The sequence below is a fragment of the Anarrhichthys ocellatus genome, unplaced genomic scaffold, assembly GCF_004355925.1.
Source record: "Anarrhichthys ocellatus isolate YVR2014 unplaced genomic scaffold, GSC_Weel_1.0 scaffold14, whole genome shotgun sequence".
Taxonomy (NCBI): domain Eukaryota; kingdom Metazoa; phylum Chordata; class Actinopteri; order Perciformes; family Anarhichadidae; genus Anarrhichthys; species Anarrhichthys ocellatus.
In genome coordinates, this window is record NW_022280044.1 from 6606195 (window position 1) to 6626432 (window position 20238).

The 20238-nt window shown below is 42.9% G+C and overlaps 2 protein-coding genes across 4 annotated transcripts in view; one reads left to right on the plus strand and one right to left on the minus strand.

Moving 5' to 3' along the window:
- The window catches only part of LOC116387116 (retinoic acid receptor beta), a 136673-nt gene extending 125185 nt beyond the window's left edge, over nucleotides 1-11488 (plus strand). For both annotated transcript variants that reach the window (XM_031853918.1, XM_031853920.1), the window contains 2 exons: nucleotides 2932-3090; nucleotides 4798-11488. In XM_031853918.1, the coding sequence (XP_031709778.1) occupies nucleotides 2932-3090; nucleotides 4798-5126 (488 nt within the window). In that variant the 3' untranslated portion in view covers nucleotides 5127-11488. The remainder of the gene's footprint in view (nucleotides 1-2931; nucleotides 3091-4797) is intronic.
- A 460-nt stretch (nucleotides 11489-11948) lies between these two features.
- Nucleotides 11949-20238, minus strand: part of top2b (DNA topoisomerase II beta) — an 18917-nt gene continuing 10627 nt past the window's right edge. Inside the window, exons 18-36 of one of the 2 annotated variants that reach the window (XM_031853917.1) lie at nucleotides 19778-19892; nucleotides 19500-19621; nucleotides 18625-18773; nucleotides 18285-18516; nucleotides 17861-17995; nucleotides 17500-17700; nucleotides 17170-17365; nucleotides 16742-16833; nucleotides 16296-16451; nucleotides 15992-16075; nucleotides 15664-15861; nucleotides 15453-15579; nucleotides 14901-15062; nucleotides 14336-14549; nucleotides 14025-14113; nucleotides 13309-13404; nucleotides 12960-13088; nucleotides 12779-12864; nucleotides 11949-12433 (exon numbers count right to left, since the gene is read on the minus strand). In XM_031853917.1, the coding sequence (XP_031709777.1) occupies nucleotides 12275-12433; nucleotides 12779-12864; nucleotides 12960-13088; nucleotides 13309-13404; nucleotides 14025-14113; nucleotides 14336-14549; nucleotides 14901-15062; nucleotides 15453-15579; nucleotides 15664-15861; nucleotides 15992-16075; nucleotides 16296-16451; nucleotides 16742-16833; nucleotides 17170-17365; nucleotides 17500-17700; nucleotides 17861-17995; nucleotides 18285-18516; nucleotides 18625-18773; nucleotides 19500-19621; nucleotides 19778-19892 (2742 nt within the window). In that variant the 3' untranslated portion in view covers nucleotides 11949-12274. Of the gene's footprint in view, nucleotides 12434-12778; nucleotides 12865-12959; nucleotides 13092-13308; nucleotides 13405-14024; nucleotides 14114-14335; nucleotides 14550-14900; nucleotides 15063-15452; nucleotides 15580-15663; nucleotides 15862-15991; nucleotides 16076-16295; nucleotides 16452-16741; nucleotides 16834-17169; nucleotides 17366-17499; nucleotides 17701-17860; nucleotides 17996-18284; nucleotides 18517-18624; nucleotides 18774-19499; nucleotides 19622-19777; nucleotides 19893-20238 lie in introns of both variants that reach the window. The other variant, XM_031853916.1, reaches the window with a different exon arrangement.

Consider the following 20238-nt stretch of genomic DNA (forward strand, 5'->3'; position numbering starts at 1 on the left):
GCATTATGGCAACATTTTAACCTCAGTTGGACGACGCTTTATGTTCTGAAAATAATCTATGGAGAAGCCGTGCACTCCTCAGATAGTAATTAGACACTACAAGTCCATTACACGTACACTGCAATGACACCGAATGTAAAGAAAGCAGGTATCAAATCTGTCATGAAAACTACTTTCTACACATTCTAACCTCAGTTATTATAACCAGTGATATAATAATCAGTGGGTTATATACACCTAACACACAGTTCATTCAGATCAATCAGTATATGAATTATTATGGACCCTGATGTCCGCCACCTGTCCTGTAAAATGCATCAGCTGTTATTAATTAATATCACATTTGGGTTGTTAGGTTCACTTGAAACAGTTATGTTAATTTCTCAAGTACTTAAGTCACAGAGGAGTATACAAAAATAGGTTTTACCATGTGTTCATGGATACTATTTATTTATTGAATTACCAGAAAACATGCTATATCGTGATGTAAATGACGTATATCACCCAGCCCTACTGTATGTCCACCACAAGTTACACCGTTCCCACTACCATACTCCTCTCTCCCCTCGACCTTTCATTGTCATTGTTGCTCAGGCTCTTTCACTGCTGGGGTTTCATTCAGCAATATATATTTATATACTCAATCCCCAGAGGCTTGGCAAATATTACAGGCTCTTGCATAATCCATGGACAGTGCACACCTTTGACTGCATCCATTATCACACAGCAGCAGCTGATCTCATGTGCACACACTGCCACCTCGTGGCTCCATGGTGTAGTGCATGTTCCTCAATCTGTTACTGGCCATTCGCATGTCTAACGATCTATCTGTCTCTTGTCACTTTGAAAACTGCGAGAACATCAGTCTACTTTGTCTAAACAAGGGTTGTAACCAACAATTATTTGCACCATTTATTTTACCTGCTGATATTATTTTTTTCTATGAATTAATCCTGTAGTCCATATGTTTATAAATAGTGAAATATTACCAATCACAATTAATCAGCTCCAAAAGGTGATGTCTTCAGTCGTCTCGTTTTGTCGAACCAACAGTCAAACACCCCGAAATATTACAGGTTACAGTCAAACAGAGAAAAGCAGCAAACAAGCTAATGTTTGGCATGTATGCTTGATAATATGATGACTTAAGGACCGCTTAGTTTGTCATTTTAACTGTTGTTTAAACCAACAATCCCCTCAGTTGTGGAGGAAGCTTACAATAAAAAAAAGCTAGTTTTGCACTAACTTTGGAAGATACGCACTTGATTGGACTAACTCGGACCGCTGAAGACTCTTATCGTGAGAATCAGACAAAAGACTCAATTGCGAAGGATCACACGAGAGTAAAGTGAAGCCAGTTTTGCACTGTGAAGTACTGCAAAAGTGAGGCTATATGACAATTCTAGCTCTGAAAAAACTAATTAAGACACTAGTCCAGCATAAGCAATGCAAAAAGCATCTCTAACAGCAAATCAAAATGCAGCTCATTTCTTTAGCAAAATGCAAATCCTACACACAAATAGTCCCATCATCACACAAACTGTGTGTGCACTTCAGCGGGATGTGTTCACAACGTGCTGGGGTGCAAAGCCAACCCCACCTAACACACAAAACCAACAACACTTCATGTAAGCCTGCCATAATACATCCATGAAGCCGACACATCGTGACAGCACACAGCCAAGCTACTATTAGGGACAGACACTTCAGAACCACGGACAGTGAACAACGAGCATCGCACTTCGAATCCACCACCATCACAAGCGAGCAATATTGTTAATGAATAATAGGCTGTTATTAGACTGGCAAAGCGGTATTATGTTATGGTATATATTTAGGGAAACTGTCATATAACATTTAGAGTGAAGGTATGATTGGTTCATTGAACTGGCCACGGCAGCTTTTTGCTGTGTCGAGCAAAGCGTGGACGCAATCTGCGCTGAAGCCAGAGGTGAGCGCTGCGTAAACCGCGTCGTCTAATAATCCTTGATTTCACAGTGAAAACTTTAGTGTGTACAAACCTGGCAAGTTGTAACAGGAAGTCGGTCTGTAACACTACCAGCCTCCTTTGTTTTTCTCTTCCAGATATCGGATACTGCTCAGATGTCAGCGATTACTTAGGTCCTTACAGTACTACAGTACTATACTGCAGGCCTGCCACTATGCTATTGTGAGGACTGCTTAAAGATGTTATTTTGCCTCAAGGGAAGTTTAAAATGCACACACCTGCAACAGTTAGCCAGGTTTGTGTAATCACCTGGACTCTGTCAATAGTAGAGAGATTATCTTGTACAACTCAAATTAAGTTTGGTCTTCTCCACGTTGCCAATGGCTGAATACAATATATAATAAAAGCAGATTACATATATTGACAAAATGAATGCACAGGGACTCTAAGAAAGCTGGAGTCAAAAAGAAAAACTGCCAACTACAAGGTCCAAAAAAGATTATGGTGGATCAGAGAGGAGAGCCGCTGGTTCAACGAGTCTTCCTAATAATCACTGAGTGCAGAAATGTGGTCTGTGAATAGATGCAAAGCTTTGAATATCACGTCTGCTGATTAGTTTGAATGCGTTCAGTTGTTGCTTCCCTGCTGTGTGAGACTTTAAAAAAACCCCGTTATCAGAGCTTAACACTGCGATGAAAAGAAAGGATTCAAATTAGTTTTCTGCTTTAGTTATCTTATTGTAACCATATCTGCAGTCTCTTCTCTGCAGCAAATGAGTTGACACAAAGAGATAAACTCTTCCTTCTTAATCAAACCCGGCTTCATGCAGTGATACATGTATTAGCCTCTAGCTTGTCTATATCAGATAAAGCCAACACATGGATTTGTCATAGCTGAGCCTCAAGTCTGACTTGATTTGTGTGTTTGTGTGCATGTGTGTGTGTGTGCGTGTGTGTGTGTGTGTGTGCGTTTTCGTGTGTCAGACCGTCAGGACCTGGAGGAGCCCTCAAAGGTGGACAAGCTCCAGGAACCGCTCCTGGAAGCTCTGAAGATCTACGTGAGGAAGCGTCGGCCCAGCAAACCGCACATGTTCCCCAAAACCCTGATGAAGATCACAGACCTGCGCAGCATCAGCGCTAAAGGTAGGAGGGGATATCAACTCAAAGTTATGGTATGTATGTCTGCTGCCTTGACAACTCTTGCTATGGAGAAGAAGCCAGTCAGAGGCGCGAATCACAGCATCAGAAAATTAAAAATGTTCACTGTGGCAAAAAATGGATCCAAAATGGAATCCAGCATGTGAAAGTGAATTGTTTTAAGATGCAGATCATCAGATTTCGGTGTTTTCTAACACTGTTTTTTGCACTGATGATTAAAACAGGAGAGTTTCAGTGCTCAACCTGTGAGTCACCTGGAATTTTCAAAGGAAAGAATGACTATGATACTTCCAGAAATAGCTGCTCCCAGAGAGTTGTTTCAGACGCTGCTAGACGGGCCACAAGTGCTTCAGTTGATGCACACTGAGGTTTCGCACAGCCGTGTTCTGCCACGAGAACCACAATTCTTGTATATTATCCTCATTCTGCTTTTGTCGATCTCAAGGCAGCAAACATGTGTATCAAGCTGCAGTTCAGGTAATGGCCACTAGATGCTGGATCCAAGAAAGTGTGATGAAGTCAATATATAGGAAAATGCTCTAAGTCTATCTTGAAATACATGATCGGTAGTACACTACTTCAAAAAGAAATTCAAGTCTCAGCTGCTAACTTCACTTCTTCTAATGTGTGTCTGGAATAAGATAATAAGTGTTGCATTAACAACATACTGTGTGTAGGCTACACTTCCTACCGAGGAGGTTAGCGACTAGCTGGTGAAGAACGTGAAACATCTAGCAGCTAAAGAGCCAGATACGTTTTCTGAGGAGTTAGTGGAGACCAAAACAGAGCTAAAAGGAGAGAGAATATTGCACTTGTATTCATCAGGTGAGCTGAAATGCGGCTACATGAATGCTAAAGGCCTCAGTGTGCAGTAACCAAACAAACTAGGTTGTGCGGGACGTCGCGGCAAACAACTTTATAAAGCCATTTCATGCCAGATGAGTTCAGTTGTGTTGTGGAGTTCTCGGGCCTCCTCAGCTGACGCAGCATAAGAATGACAAGGAACAGGAAGAGCGAGCACACTACTCGGCTTTTAACTTCTCAACTGGCTGCCTGCAAGTCCCTATTGATTTCAACTTGCTGAAGCTAACTTTTAAAGCACATTGTGAACTGGCTCATAGCCTGAGTTTACTTTATGATCCTCAAAGGCCCTCGTGCTCCTCTGCAGACCTTGGCCCCTTGACTTTGGAATAATAATAAATCCCATCTTTTAAACTTGCCTTTTTGTGATCTTGCATCGGGCTATCTGGTTGCATTACAAGCTTATGTTCTTGCTTCATGCTTTTACTGTTTGTCCTGGTTGTATTTGTCTCCAAATCCTTTGGGGTTTTTGAAAGTATCAATTCTTCTGGGTTTTACTCTTTTGTTTTATTTTCTCCTCCTTATCTGGTGTCCTCTAAAGCAGCTTAACACTTCTTTTAAAGTGCACTACATAAAATAACTGACAGAAAGTTGATATAGAGGTCCCCGCAGTTTAACTTTTTTATTCTTCTACACAAGAGTTTTAACCAGAGGAATCATGTTGATTGTCCTCAGTAGGGAGGGATCGTAAAGTGCAGTCACATGTAACGTTGACGTGTCAACTATCATGATGAAGACCGTGATGCGGTCACAAAATAGCTAGTAAGTGGACCACGTCAAGAACGAACTGTCACGCTCCGGTCTTAATCCTCACGTTTTTGCCCTCATCAGGAGCAGAGCGGGTCATCTCTCTGAAGATGGAGATCCCAGGTTCGATGCCGCCGCTTATCCAGGAGATGCTGGAGAACTCGGAGGGCCAAGACAGCAGCAGCAGCAGCGGCACTAGCAGCAGTCGTAGCAGTAGTGGCAGCAGCGGCACCAGCAGTAGCAGCAGCAGCGGCACCAGCAGTAGCAGCAGCAGCAGCAGCACTTCGGCTGAGGCGGGGGGGGCCAGCCCCAGCAGTAAGGGCAGCCCCAACGAGGACGCCGCTGCCGCTGAGTCGCCGGAGTCGTTGGACACCGAGGGGGCTGCGGCCACGCCGCCCAGCGACGAGCCCTAGTAGACTCTCTATGACATTCCTTGGCACAAAAAAGGAACAGCCAGGCAAGGCCCCGACCCCCTATAACCCCCCTCTACCCCAACTCCTTTGCTTGGTATTACGTTATATCCTCGCCCTATTTCTTCTTCTCCTGAAATTCCCTCCTTAAAAAAAAGAAAAGGTCAACACGGAGGCCTCAAAAGGATCAGTGCTTTGTGTATAGTTCTGAATTCAGCTCTTATTTGGCGTGGTGTCTCTGGGACAGAGGCTGTGACAGGAAGGGCGTGGCCCTCGCAAACCGCCAGAGATGATACTCCTCAGGTCTCCTGTGTAAATTCTTATCTGCATGACGGGAGTTTGATAAGTGGTTTTACTCCTCCCTCTCTCTCTCTCTCTCTCTCTCTCTCTCTCTCTCTCTCTCTGTCTTACTCTGTCCTCTTCTCATCTCTCATATTGTCGGCATACGTACATTGTACATACCATTGTATGGTTAGATCTCTGTTTCTATGATGAATTTTGTGGTGCTTTTTTCATTGTCTTAAATATTATCTTTGAGGCGACGCGTCAAGGTTAAGAGCGGGACTGAATTGTAAGTCCTTCAAAACAGTTATCTAGAATGTTATTGCATATAGACATTATGGAAGTCTAATATTTTATATTTGTTCCTATATTTAAAACGGTTTCTGTCTTTTATAACACTTCTCGGTTCATGTCTCCACATGAATGAGTGTACATCCACGCCGCCAGAATGCGAAGCTTCTCTCCATATCGACAGCCGCGTCTGTTCAACTGTTTCCTCGTAAGGAGGGAAGCACAACAGCAGAAGCCTTCGATACACACTCATCAGATTGACCGCGTCCGTCTGAGTCTCGGTCTCGACATGAATCACAGAGACCCGACGAGCGAGATTAGATTTAGCACGAGCCAGTCTATGAAATCAACTCATCTGGTGGCTGTATCTCCTCACTAAATCAGTTTACCTCACTGTCAAAACAAATTGGGAAAATGAGGTTGCTGATAGATGCCAGAGATTTCTTTTTTTCTGCAGCAGGCTGTGATCACATAGGACGCTTTCTTTGTATCCATTTCCCTGTTAGCGTATTCTTCAGCTGGACCGTGATTCAACTTAAACTGTGTCGCACTTTATGATCACCTGGTCAGTTGAGGGGTTTAACAAGTTTAACAAGCCAATGTTGTGCCACAGTTTGTTTCCCTTAAAGGAATCCTATCCCCTACGGCATCATCACGCTTATGTTTTACTGCTCTCAAACCACAAGTCACTGAGTCTGATTAAGAACAAGTCTGGCTTCACATTACTCTACTTATTTGTTAATCTAATTTCCACCAACATGATTTCATTGTTCAGTGGAAAAGATACAAGTAAAAAAAAAAAAAGAAGGTCTGATTGGCAGGGAAAGTAATTTATCAGAGAATGCAAATGTTGGCACAACAACTGAGATGAAAGTAAATCCTTGAAGCAGACGTCTTGTATCCACATTCTCTGCTTCCAGACTGGCATGTTGCCCTCCTGTTAGCGAGCAGAGCCAGCACCCGCTTCCTCTTGCCTGGTGTGAAGAAAGTCTGTGTAGCAAGAGGCAAGAAAGGGAATACGCTGAAGTAGTGCATTGACTTGACGTAATGTCCTTTACACGCAACAATCTAACGTAAGCTAACATTAACTAGCAGAAGCCACCATGAACTGACGGTCATACAGAACAAATAAGGTTATAGCAGCAAAAAAAAAAGTTGTTTTATTACAACTTTGGTCTTTTGTGGTCGTAGTTTTGTCCATCCCTTTTAATCAGTTATGCCAATGTTGTTCTTACAACAGCAACAGTAAGTTCAAGTTTTCTGAAATTATGTTTAAATAATTTGTTTAAATATGCAATGAGGCATGATCATATATGTGCTAATTTGTATACATTTCCAGAGCAGTAATTGGATGAAGCCTGGTTTAAACTTCTTATCTCATTTTGTTGACATAACAGAGTCAAAGGATTTTACTGAGAGAATTTTGGATATCTCTTTTTATCACTCCATAAATCAGAAACTACTGTCAACAGCCACAACAAAATCCGTTTTTGCCATATGTTTAGGAATAACATCTTATATAAATTAGGCTATGAATGATGTATGAACAAACCCCTCAGTAAAATCATTTCAGAATATAGATAGGAATGAAACTGGAAAAATCTCATTTGGAGAAAACAGCGTTGCTTCGTTTTGTATTCAAGCGGTCAGTCTGATCACAGCCTTTGATTTTTCTCTTTTTTTTTTGAATTGCCTGACTGTCAACCTAATGAGTGTGTATCTACCGCTAACAGCATGTACTACAAACCGCGCTCTACAAACGCACATGGGCTCTGTTATGGCCTTATGAGCAGAGCTCCTCAACCCGCTTTTCTCTCCCTTTTCAGAAGTGTCTTGTTAGAACCGGTGGAACACGGGGGCAATGCAATCCTTAAAAACACACTGATGACCGGACCGTGTGGGTCGGGACGATTGTACACTTAATGTAGAAAGCACACAGTGGGGTGGGATCCACAAAACCCTCTCTGAACGTTCGCCTTGCTCTCTCAGACTTGACGGTGTAAGGTACATTCAATGATGCAAAACGAGATTCCTGAAGCTCTCGAGAAGCTTCTCTTTGGACGGTAGATCCGACTGATCTCATTGGTGGGGAAGCAGTGTCTCGCATCGGACGAGGTGGTCCTAGAAAGCTGCTTTTGCTCCACAGCTGAGGTCACACATGATACTGAACAATAACAAATGAACTCCATTATATCCCTTTTATAAAGACCCAGATCCCTCACTACCCTGCTGGCTGAACAACGGCTCCAATCGCTCTGATGGCAACAGGGGACAAAACCAACTGTAGCACTGAAACACCTTTGAACCTCCCTCGCAACCCAAATGGAGGCCAAAGTTCAGCTTCAATGAAATTAAGCACAAAGAGAATATTGATACTAAACAGCACTGCTTCCGTTTGCAAATGATGCAGGAAGTACTGTAGGTCTGCAGATGACTCGGTCTCGGTTTGAACACAAAATGAGCAACCAGTGAAGGTTTATAAGCAGTTATTTGTGCCAGGAGGAGTTTAAATTGTTGTATCTGAATTTGAAGTAATTTCAAGCTCAACAGGTATGAAACCAGACTGGATTAAATCCAAGTTGATGCTTCAGTACAAACAACCTCAGAGATCAACCCCATGGTATAGAGTTGACGACATGAGAATGACCAGACATTCCTGCATGTTCGTTTTTCTCATGTGTGAACTCGCTCGCTTGTTCTAGAGCTTTTGATCTTAATCAGATGAGCTGTGCAAATAACTCTCACTTTATTTAAACGTGTGAATTCTGAGTGTTTAACTTATGCTCTATATAGTTCCTTCAAAAAACGTCAACAATGGGAAGAAATTGAACAAACCCAAAACACAATATAACGCATTTGAAAGAGATGAAATCAGGTTTGTGTTGCACTTGTCAGTGACGATCTGAAATTATTCAAATCTTTACGTGTATCTAATTAACAACTATAGAATAATCTAATGACTGTCTATTTATTAGGTTTGTAGGAAATGAGGGGACTGATTTTGGGCATAGTGATGTTTAAATTTGAGCTGATTGTGAGCACTTTTAGGACTTCTCGTCCATATTCATGATATATTATTAAGTTTGATGACGCTGAGCTCCTTAAATCCAGATCCAAATTCAAAACCTGGCACAAATATCTTCGCATTCATCTTCAACACAGTGATAGAATACTGACGCTGTTGCAGAGACTAGATGAGTTATTCAGCTGCTCGTATTTGATCCCAAATAGAAACGTTAGACACCCCTTTAGGGCGGTGAAGGGTTCTGGGTCTCGGCAGCACACAATGACAACACACCTGCATTCCATCCCTGCTGAGAAATACATATCATAAGGGAAACCAGAGCTGTTTCAGTTTTTCGTTTTAACGTGTTTGAATGTGTATAATGTCATGGAGTCTGTCAGAAGAATGATATGCAGTGTTAAGGAATACTTACTTCTATCTCAATGTAACATAGGAAATGCTCTCCCTTGGTTCTCTCTCTGTCCTGCTCTCCTGGTGAGAGATGAAGGGAGGCATCTCGGTGTTTTATTTTATTTTTTCTGTTTTTATTTTTGAATTTTTTTAAAGCTGGAAAACCTTCACAGCCGAAGAATGTCCACATCCACCCCGAAGCGCCCAGGACAGCCGCCAGGCGCCTGGCCGCGGCAGGGACCGTTATCTGCTCCTTAAATTCACAATGCTGAATTTCTCTTGTTCGTTTCTGTTGAATGTTGTACCGACGTAACTGTAATACTCTACTATCTAGCTCACTGCAGAGATGTTATATAAATGGTGTGTGCTTTGCATTCCAATTGGCAGCTCTGTGGAAAAGACGCTCTGTTATGTGTCCTTGGGAACATCAACTCACATCCAAGTGTAAAAAAGAAAAAGAAAAGGAGGAGGAGGAGGAGGAGGAGGAAACGCAACTTGGTTGGCGGATCTGAGCATCCAGGTCGGACTCCACACAACACACGAGTATATATAATTTGGGACAATGAGTCAGAGGAGCCCACGAACGGGAGAAATGGACGACCAAGTCACCTCAGCAGACGATATCGTCAGTATGTTCTGTTCCTGTTCCATGTCAAACAACAGAGCTGCTTGTGTTTCCCTCCTGGGCCACGGAGCCAATCAGCTGTCGTCAATCAATCAAACCCAATCAGTCGACAGCTGTTTGGTTAACAGGTCAACTCGTGAACTAGGGTTGGACCGATATGGGGTTTTAAGAAACTGATAGACATTTTTTTGGATTGAATCAGCTGATTTATTTTTGTGTCAATAATTGGTCAAAGGAAAAATTGATCTTCCGATACTCTTAAACAGTTTGACATCAGCCTGGGTGTTGAGTGCATGCAGGGCTTTCCCAAGAAAGGCTTTCAACAACACCCACACAACCTCCCTTCGCTGGGAATATCTCAAAGCTGCACTAATCAATATTTTTCTATGAACAAGGACAAACTATCAACAAACTCTGCAGTCCTATGGAGTCTCTTTTTAGCCTCTTTTAGTGCTTTGGGTTAGTTTTGAAGCAGAGCAACATAACAGTTTTAACCTAGTTTCCAACTGCAACCACCAGCTGTTTGCAATCTAAAAGCTCTGATACACCCACTGTACACTATACCTGGTCAGAGCTAAACGACAAACAGACAGAGTTAGCGATACGCTAACTAGCATCAGAGCTAAAAGAGAGTGACTTTTGCTTTACGTTTGTCAAAATGGCCAGAAACACGACTCAAAATGAATGCTTATGTTGCTTTGTGTGTGCTGGACGTGTAATATAGACGACTGTATGCTAACACGTTTACCGTAACGACCTCATGATGTGTCAATGTTGTGATCACATGCTTGTTCTGCTGCATCCAAGTGGCCAAACAAAAAAGTTACCGCAGCCTTAAAGTGTGGTTACATTGTTCACATTTTGGCAATTATATACAGGAATAAAATGATAAATCTATACAAAATTCAAAGTTGCTGCAAAATCTGAAATTTTATTGATGCTATGTTGGCAGAGCGGGAAAAGTGATAAAACTCCCCAATATTCTGACTTGGAAAATGTCAATGCATTATTAGAAGACGGTTAGCCTCCTTTGCTAACCTTGAAGACACAACATAGAAATCTAATTAGCAATTTTTAACATGTTACGAATCGACTGAATTATACTCAATATTGGATTTTATTCCAATGTAACCGTCACTTATTTGTTAACACTTATGTAATTATTTTCACCGCGTGTCAGAAATTTCCGATATTTGAGTAAGAGGCTGACTTAACTTTTTTTTTTTTCCACTCGGGATTTGCGGTCTGAACAACTTGAACTTGAGTGCAGTATTAGCTTACTTACTATCTTGCTTCTCAACTAATTAAAACACAAGAACATAGCATTACGGACGTGAAGACTCAGGCCCACATATCGGTTTAACCCTAGATAGAACAGCCAGACGACATGAACCTCAGTATCAATCATCCACCGTGGGTAGCTCTGTTGTTGTCCGTCCTGGAGGTGTTTCCTGGTAGGCATCACAAACTGTCCACAGTCGCCTTCTTCCCCCCCCCCCCATCGGTGTCAAGAGAACCTCACCACCAATCATAATGCAGTGTTGTATATTTGTGTTAATATGAAACATGATGGTCACGAGAGTGAAAGTCGACCTCACGAGTGGCTCTGAGGTTTGAGCCCAAGTCTGTTTCAGCTCTCCATTTTGAATATTGTCTTTGTTTGTACATTAACATATGCTTTTTATGTTCATATACTGTTAAACTTTACCATGAACTGTCCTGGCAAAGTAATAAAATATATTTATTTTAAAACACTGGTGTGTGCATCCATAATATAATGTACAACTAACTCATTAGAGAGAGAGAGAGAGAGAGATGCACCGTGATGTACAGTGAATGTGTAGTATTCACCGCAGCAATTAGTGCCAACTCATCCGTTCTGAATTGCTTTCAGAAGGATCGATTTAAGTTGAAATCAGAGTGGCTGCTGTGTGCTAAATTGTTCATTACAAAACAGTCAGAATAATGATGAATAAAAAGTGTTTTTGCTGTTCTTCAAGCCATACCAGTAGTGGAGCTTAAAATAAAGTTTGCCCCGGTGGTGCTGGAGGTAATTCCATTAACTGTCATTTCATTACTTGTGGAGCATGAATGTTTACAGAGCATATTCATATCTGCTCATTTTGGTTTCACAGCCTGCAACGAGCCTTACATAACCTCTACGTGTACTGCTGCTCAGTCATGAAAGAACCAGGCCGGCGAGAAACCCACGGATATTTCATTGTTTACTTTCAACTTCATGTTCAAAAAGTTACATCGTATTTTAACAGTTAAAATGTGCTAAAGCACAGCGTTCTAAACTTCTAAAAGCCGCTTCGGACAAATACAGAACATTTCAATGGGCAATAAAAAAAGAAACCTGTATATGTATAATAAAAAGTGTAAAACACCTACACAATAAAAATCATTGAACATCACCATTAATGAAAGGAAAATGACAGAGGAAATGTACAAAAGTCTGTGGGAACACAGAAGGGGAGGCGGAAACTTCCATACAAGCAGGAGTGTGTCTCAAAGTGTGTCTCAAAGTGTGTTGCTTCAGTCGAACATGTCGTCGTCGTCGTCTTCTTCTGCGTTGTCGGACTCGACGAAGTACTTCACCTCCTTCTTGGCCCGGCCCGGCCGGTCACGGGACGCGGCGCCCAACGCTCCGAGGCTTTCGTCATCCTCGTCGTCCGACGGCGGTTTCTGAGGTTTCTGCAATAAAAATAAATATTATAGTTACCATTCAGGATATTACTGCACTAAAACTCAGAACATACGTTGGCGTCTAAGATACATGGGGCTACATGTAGAGGAAGTAGAAGTAGCAATACAAAAATACTATATATGATAAGTATTATCAGTAAAGTACACTATAAGTATCAAAAGTAAATGTACTCTTAAATGCAGCAAAATGGCCCATGTGAGTGTATAAGAAACAGAGTCGGTCCCTCGGTCCCTGTAAACCTCTTTCCCATCACTGAGCAGCGGTTTATATATCTCACATGTCAAAACACAAACATCGCATCTAATAAACAAAAGAGTCAGATGGATACTCACTCTGGCGACCGGTTTTGCTGCTTTTTTCATTGGACTGTACTCATCTTCAGAGGCTGAGCCCTTCCTCTTCCTCCCTCTGCCTTTACCTGCAAGTCCACACAAAGGGACCGAAGCGTTCATCATCAGCTTAGAACATCGTATTCATGTATTTCTGTAGGGAAACACAGGATTTGTGCTGTACCTTTAAGAGCTGACGCTGGCTTCTTGGACCCGGTGTCGGAGTCAGAGTCCCAGATGGATTTATCTGGTTTCTTTGCCTTTGGTGCTGGTGGCTTCTTAGGTTTGGGAGCTGCATCAGAGGGCTTCTTAGCTGCTACACATCGCAGATTAAAACGCTGACATTACACACGGCTTACACATGGTGAGTCATCTACCGTTATGACTCATGTTTTACCACTATTATCATGCTTTGATGAGTTAAATCCACAACGTCCTCTCTTTCAATCCGTCTTAATGATGATCCTGTCTGCTGATGTGTTAGCTGTGGTGCTGCATTAGAGCTCCCTCTGTTGAACGCAGTGAGTCATTACCTTTCTTTGCTGGCGATAGTTTGTCGAACACAGAGCTGCTGGAGTAAGTGGAGAACACGGGGCCGACATCGTCGTCGCTGTTAGACTTGGACCCATCTACAAGACAAACACAGGCCAACGCTCACCTGCTGCTCACTCTGTACGATCACTCCTGCATGTAGAGGAGGGTACCCTTCAAATGAGCTTTGTGTTTGTTACATACTTCTTCAGGACTTGTTTTGTTTCTTACGCTACGGTTCTCTTTTTTATGATTGTGTCTTCTGTTCAGATGAGAACTTCTCACAGTACAGGATCTAACTGACCGAGAGCCAAAATGTCTTATTGATTACAGTGGTCAGAGCAATTTTCGAGTTTATTTTGTTCATCTATTCGACTACGTGGCTCAGTGGTAGAGCAGGGTCGTCCCTTCAATCAGAGGATCGGCGGTTCGATCCCCGGCTCCGCTGGTCCATGTCGACGTGGGTCCTTGGGCAAGACGCCCAATTGCTCCCGTAGCTGTGCCTACTTTGCATGAATGTTACTTTGGATCCTGATGAGCAGGAGGCCCCTTGCCATCAGGGTGTGAATGAGTGAATGATGACATGGAAGACTGAAGTACAGAAAAGCTAAACTAGTATCAAAAAACAATCACATGACCAAACCCTACGTCGCATCACATTTTAGAAAAATGACTGCAAATAGGTTTGACTGCACACCGACACCGAGCTGTTACTCACCGCTGTCATTGCTTTTTTCAGAGAAGGCGGACTTGGACGACGAGAAGATGCTGGGTGTCTCTTTCTTTTTAGCTGCAGGTGCAGCAGACCTTCAGAGAAGCAGAAACAGTGTACTCAGCATTTTCTCTGCTCGATATATTTTGGGCCTTTACGCCTTTATTGGATGGAAGATGGTAGAGACGGCTGACAGGAAATGAGGGGAGAGAAGGGATGGACATGCAACAAAGGTCTGTTTGAGACATTATGGTGAGGTGATAGTCGCCTCAGACAGCAGACAGCAGATGAGCTCCGGACTGTGGTTCAAAGCTTACGTGGTCGTTTGTTTGGGAGCCGAATAGGAGTCTTCTACGTCGTCGTCATCTTCGTCGTCGTTATTGTCGTTGTAGGGCTCCTTGGTCTCAGAGGAAGGAAAGTCGTCCTTCAATGACCTCACCGGAGAAGAAGCCACATCGTCGCCGCCGTTCTCCTCTTCGTCCGCTTCCTCCTCTTCCTCCGAGAAGTCAAACGTGTATTTTGGCTTGGAAGCTGAAAGACAAGAGCAGAGTCCGCGTCACGGTTTTAATCGTTATTGAGTGTTGCGGCTGCGTTGCATCAGACCCGAGACCTTCAGACACTTGGAGCAGACGGACGCTAATCAAACTGACGACACGTAGACCCGGGTCACAAGTTATTTTGGGCCGAATGAAGTGGGTGTAAATGAAATGTTAGCAGTCAGTCTGTCACCAGCTACCCGACGCTGAAGGAACAAAAAGACTTCGGTCTAAAAAGGTTTTAAAGATTTAGACTATAACAGCTGCCATAAAGTGGACAGTAGGTGGTGCTGGTGTCGCCAGTGAATATTCATACTACATTTAAAGACATTTGGCTCAAACTTACCTGATGCCCTCTGGGACTTGGTCTCTCTGGGGATGATGACGGGCTGACTGTCCTCCACGTCGCTGTCTGACTTGGAGTCGTCCTCAGACCAGGGGTTCCTCTTCTTCACCTTCTTAACGGCGGTGCCTTTGGGTGCTGGAGGTTTTCTCGCTCTGGGAGCTCCTGCAGCACAGTGAACACCATCATAAGACCGTTTGTTGACAGTCGGTATATTCTCACTCGGGGCTGAGGATCTCCTGCTTGTTCAATAATGGATTATGGTTTTTCTCACAGCACTATGAAGCATCAAAGAGGCCCAACACACAGTAAACTAGGAGAAAACCGCCGCGTCGTCTCTGGGTTCATCTGTCTGTCTGAGCTGATGAATCATTCATCTACTGATACAGAGAGGCCATCATTTCTGAAAGCCTCCATCTCAAAAACATTTGACCTTTTTAATTCAGAACTTTTTACATTTGGACAGAAATAGCAAAAGCTAAGAAAATTAAAATGAGAAAAATAAAATAGATGAATTTCAAATGTTTGACGGAATAGTTGAAGTTCAGTACTGACCGGGCTCCTTCTTCTCTCTCTTGACTCGCGGGGCTTTAGGTTTGGTTACAGCGTTTTCTCCCGTTGCTCCCTCACCGCCCAAACCGTCCTCCTCAAACTCCAACTTCAGCGCGGGATCTATGTCACTCTGAGGGAGAAAAACACAACCTGTAACCACCCCGGATCCCCGATGTCGCTCTTTCTATTTTGGCATTACATCGGCAGGTGTTACCTTCTTCTTTCTGGCTGACAGTTTCTTGGCTGCGTCGGATCGGATCGCCTGAGTTGGAGGCTCCACCCTGCGACCAAACGGTGAGGGCATGGTCTCCTCCAGGTTCAGCTTCTTCGCTTTAGGTTTGCCCACCTTCCCCTTCACCAGTTTGACGGCCTTTCCTAAACTCTGGTCCTCTCGCTCCTGGTGCTCCACTTTCTGGCAGACGGAACACAGCAAGTCTTCAGTTACATAACCTTCTAAATAACTATCAGATGAAAAGCCAGTCTTGAAATATTGGGCTATATTCAACATAATGAACGTATTCACAACACTATTCAAAACTTACATCCAGTTCCTCAATGAACACAGCCAAGTCCTCCTTCCACAGGTCCTCTGAAAGTTTCTTCTGGAGATCATTCAGCTCTGCTCTCTGCACGTTAAATAATGCATAACTTTGTAATGTATTTAGGGTGACTTTGTAACATCTGTCCAGGGACGACAGATGAAAAATAGCCTCTTGGCTAACTTTTACAGGAACATTTTATTAAGGTGCACTGTCCCACTGTCCCAGAGTTGGGTAATGCTGAATAAATACAATCAATGAATGTGTGAATGGTGATAAAAGATTTAAATATTTAAATGTTTGATACCTTGTGGTCCCTCTGTTTGAGCAGGTCATCCACCTTCTCTTTAGACAGGCACCACAGAGGCATGTTGAGGATGTAGTTGAAGTTTGGCCCTGACGAGGAGCCCGAGTCCACCGAGCCGTCGCTCTCATTTCCGTCACGGTAATCTTCTTCCTGAGCCTGTTGGAGAAAATAAATGATAAATATATATATATATATATATATATATAAATATATAAATATATAAATATATAAAAATGCTGCTTTTTCAACCTTCTGCCATGATTAATGTGGATTTACTGACACGCTGTGCAAGAAAAGCTCCCTCTAGTGTTTGTTGACAGTTTTGGCAAAGATGACATAATGCATTATGTTACTTCATATTTCCTGATGAATTTCTACTTCTGGTAATGTTGTTGTTGAGTGAATGTATATGTGTAGCTGCACCGTTAAAGCTACTGCAACAGTACCTTTTCCTGAGACTTGGACCAGGCAACCACTGGATCGGACTCAAAGCCTTTCTGGACGAGCATGCGGATGAGTTCACGTTTGGTTTTGTTCTCTGTTAGGATGAAAAAACATGCGTTAGAACCAAGCAGCCAATGTGGAAGCGCCTTAAACGTGCATTCTCTCAAACGGCCATCAGGGGGCGACTCCTCTGGGTGCAAAAAGAAGTCCGATTGTATAGAAGTCTACTTCTCTCTTGATTTATTCCCTCAGTAAACATTGTAAACATGAGTTTATGGTCTCAATCTCTAGTTTCAAGTTTTCTTCTATACAGCATGATGTTCATTTAGTAAATCATGTTCCCATTTAGAGTAAAATAGACATAAAACAGGGACAGAACATATTCAACCACTCACGCATAAGAATCTGATTTAAAAATCGTCATTCTTACCGATGGAAATTTTCCCTTCGATCTTCTCCAGGACAAAGCGAGCCTGGTTGCTCAGTTTGGCGGCCTCGGCTCCCAGGCTGCCCAGTAACCAGTCCTTCCTCAGCTTGTAGTAGTGCAGGCGGAGCTCATAGAACTCCCTGAGGATGTCTTGGACCGAATCGTACCTCTTAAGACAGCCCATGTGGTCAAACAGCACCTGAGAAAATCAGTTAATGAAAAACTTAAAGAAATGATTTTAAGATGGAAAAACCAAGCCATTCATTAATCAAAACAGAAAACACTTTCCATGATTTAAACTACACTTTATGTTGAATTAAAATCAAAGTTCACCATCGAGTTGCAGGTAAGGCTGGACTGCAGCTTGAAGACTTTGTGGAGACCGACTGACTCGGCCTGGGCCAGTTTCTCCTCTGACATGCGAACCACAAACTTGACTGTAGTATCTGTGTGGTATTCCTTATAATCATGGATGAGCGGTGGTGTTTTGTCGGAGCCCTGCAGCATGGGCTCCAGCACAGACTCCTTATACGCCTGCACACAACAGGGAAGAAACACAGTTATATATTGATATACGCCGCATTATTGTTATATTATTGTATCTTATTACTATCATTAAATATTCCAGTTCTTCATACAAAGACCAGTTATATTTGATCTCAAGTGAAACAAGAGAAAAGAAGCGTAACCGTACCTGTGTCCATGTCCGAACGGGAAGCTCTGTGATCTCGATGGTGTTTCTGTCGATGACCGACACCTCTCCACTGACCAGGTACTGGTTCTGACCAAGTTCATGGATCACCCCTTTGAAGTTTTTGTACCTGGGAAGCTGTTTGGGGACAAAAGTTACACAGGGAGATTAGGTCTAATGTGTCATACAAACAAAGATTTAGTCTCCTGTCTGCATCCACACTACAAGCAACAAGCCATGAGACTCATGAGAAATGTGGAAAGCACAGCAGTAGATAACCTGAAGCACGTGTGCCACCATTGGAACTTGTTTTTATTGCTAATGAACAAGATTGGTGGAAGGTACCACTCATACCACATGAGAAAATAATGATAACGCGAAGAGCTAAAGTCAAATCGGCTTAGATTGATGTTCTCAGATTGTTTACCATGGGCAGCGGGTCCTGGTGGTTGAGCATGCGGTAGATGTTGTTGACGATCTCTCGGGTGTCGTAGTTGGCGATCTTACACGCCCAGCCTGTTCCGATGCCCTCGGCTCCGTTGACTAGCACCATTGGAATGATGGGAATGTACCACTCAGGCTCCACCTTCTGGTTGTCATCGTACAGGAACTTTAGCAGGTTGGAATCCCCAGATGGGAACAGCAGCCTGGCAAGTGTACTGTGGGGAAAAGAGACCGTCGTTTTGAGACTGACATATTGAAATACATTCATCTCGACTTTAGACATAAACAAAATAATCCAACTATTATGTCCATTGCTGCGTTACCTGAGCATGGTGAAGATGTAACGAGGGCTGGCAGCGTCTTTGCCTCCATTGATGCGAGTACCGAACTGACCCAGCGGCTGCAGGATGTTCACGTTGTTGCTGCCCACAAAGTTCTGGGCCAAGTTCACGATGGTCATCATGAGAGCTTGCTACAGGGACAGATGAGGAAGTGGGTGATCAGTAACAATAAAAGAATAGAGAATCTCTGAAATAACTTTACACACACTGGCTCACAGAAGTAGGCGAGTAAATAACCTTAAGATTAAGTCATTTGTCCTGATTGGCCGATTGAGGTGTGAGGATATAAAATACCAAATAAACATGTATTCCTATTTTAATATTAACATGCCGACACCAAACTACCACTGGAGGCTCATCTCGCTACACAGCATGGAGAACCGTTCGCACCAGAACGAGACGTCTTTGTGAGTATCAAATAAACATAAATAGGCCTATATAATGTGTTTTATTTTGTGTGTATTCATAATATTAAATATCAATATCATATAGTATAATATTGTTAATATAAGCGGATGTTACGCAGAGCCTTGACATCATACCCAGGGGTATAACATCAACTAATTTTAGTAAAATACAGACTTCAATCATCCCCTGCTAATGCGCCGCACTAACACAGATGAGGGGGATCATTCCTAAATTACACGAGGTCCTCTGATGATACTGGTCCCCTGTGAATAGGGATTTACACAGCTAACATTCTGGTCAGTATGAATGTCTGTCACAAAGCAAACAACAGCAAAAGTTAACTCATTTCAAGGTTAATTATTTTACACTGGTTGGTACATCCTCACTGTTGTTGTAACGACTCTAAACACACTGCGTCACGCGTCTGGAAGACATTGAGTTGACCGTACCTCTCCATGATGGTAGGCAGACATCTCTGCAACTGAACCGGCCAGCTGTGCTACCTTCACTTCCCTCTTGTCGTTCCTCTTCAAGCAGGTGAACAGCACCTTCCTCTGGCCTGGCTTTAAACCTGGAAACAACACACACCATCAATACATGATCAACACATCACGGAACAGGAAGTGTTGTTCTCCCTCAGGTAAACACTGTTATTATTTATTAGGAAAGAGATGATCTCTACAGAGAAGCAGCACACAGTTCACAGAGATGGAGTGGATGTACAAACCGTCAACCAAGGATGGGATGGATCTCTCATTGTCAGAGTTGGAGAACAGAATCAGCTCTTTGTTGATGAAGTCATTGTAGGAGAGGTGCCTGGCCTGAGTTCCATACAGGTATTGCTGAGAAGAAAAACAAACAAATGAAATAAAATTCAATACACACACACACACACACACACTTAATCAGTGGTATACTGATATATCCGAGTGGTTAAAGCCTAGTTTAGCACATAAACTAGCCTTCTGAAAGCTGTACAATCATCTATTGATACATTTCCAATTGAAACAGATCACATAAATTATCCAATACCACCACAACACATAGTGTTGAAGCTTGGTCCGAAGCAGCAGCAGCAGCACACACACACACACACACACACGCACGCACACACACACACACACACACACACACACGCACGCACACACACACACACACACACACACACACACACACACACACACACAC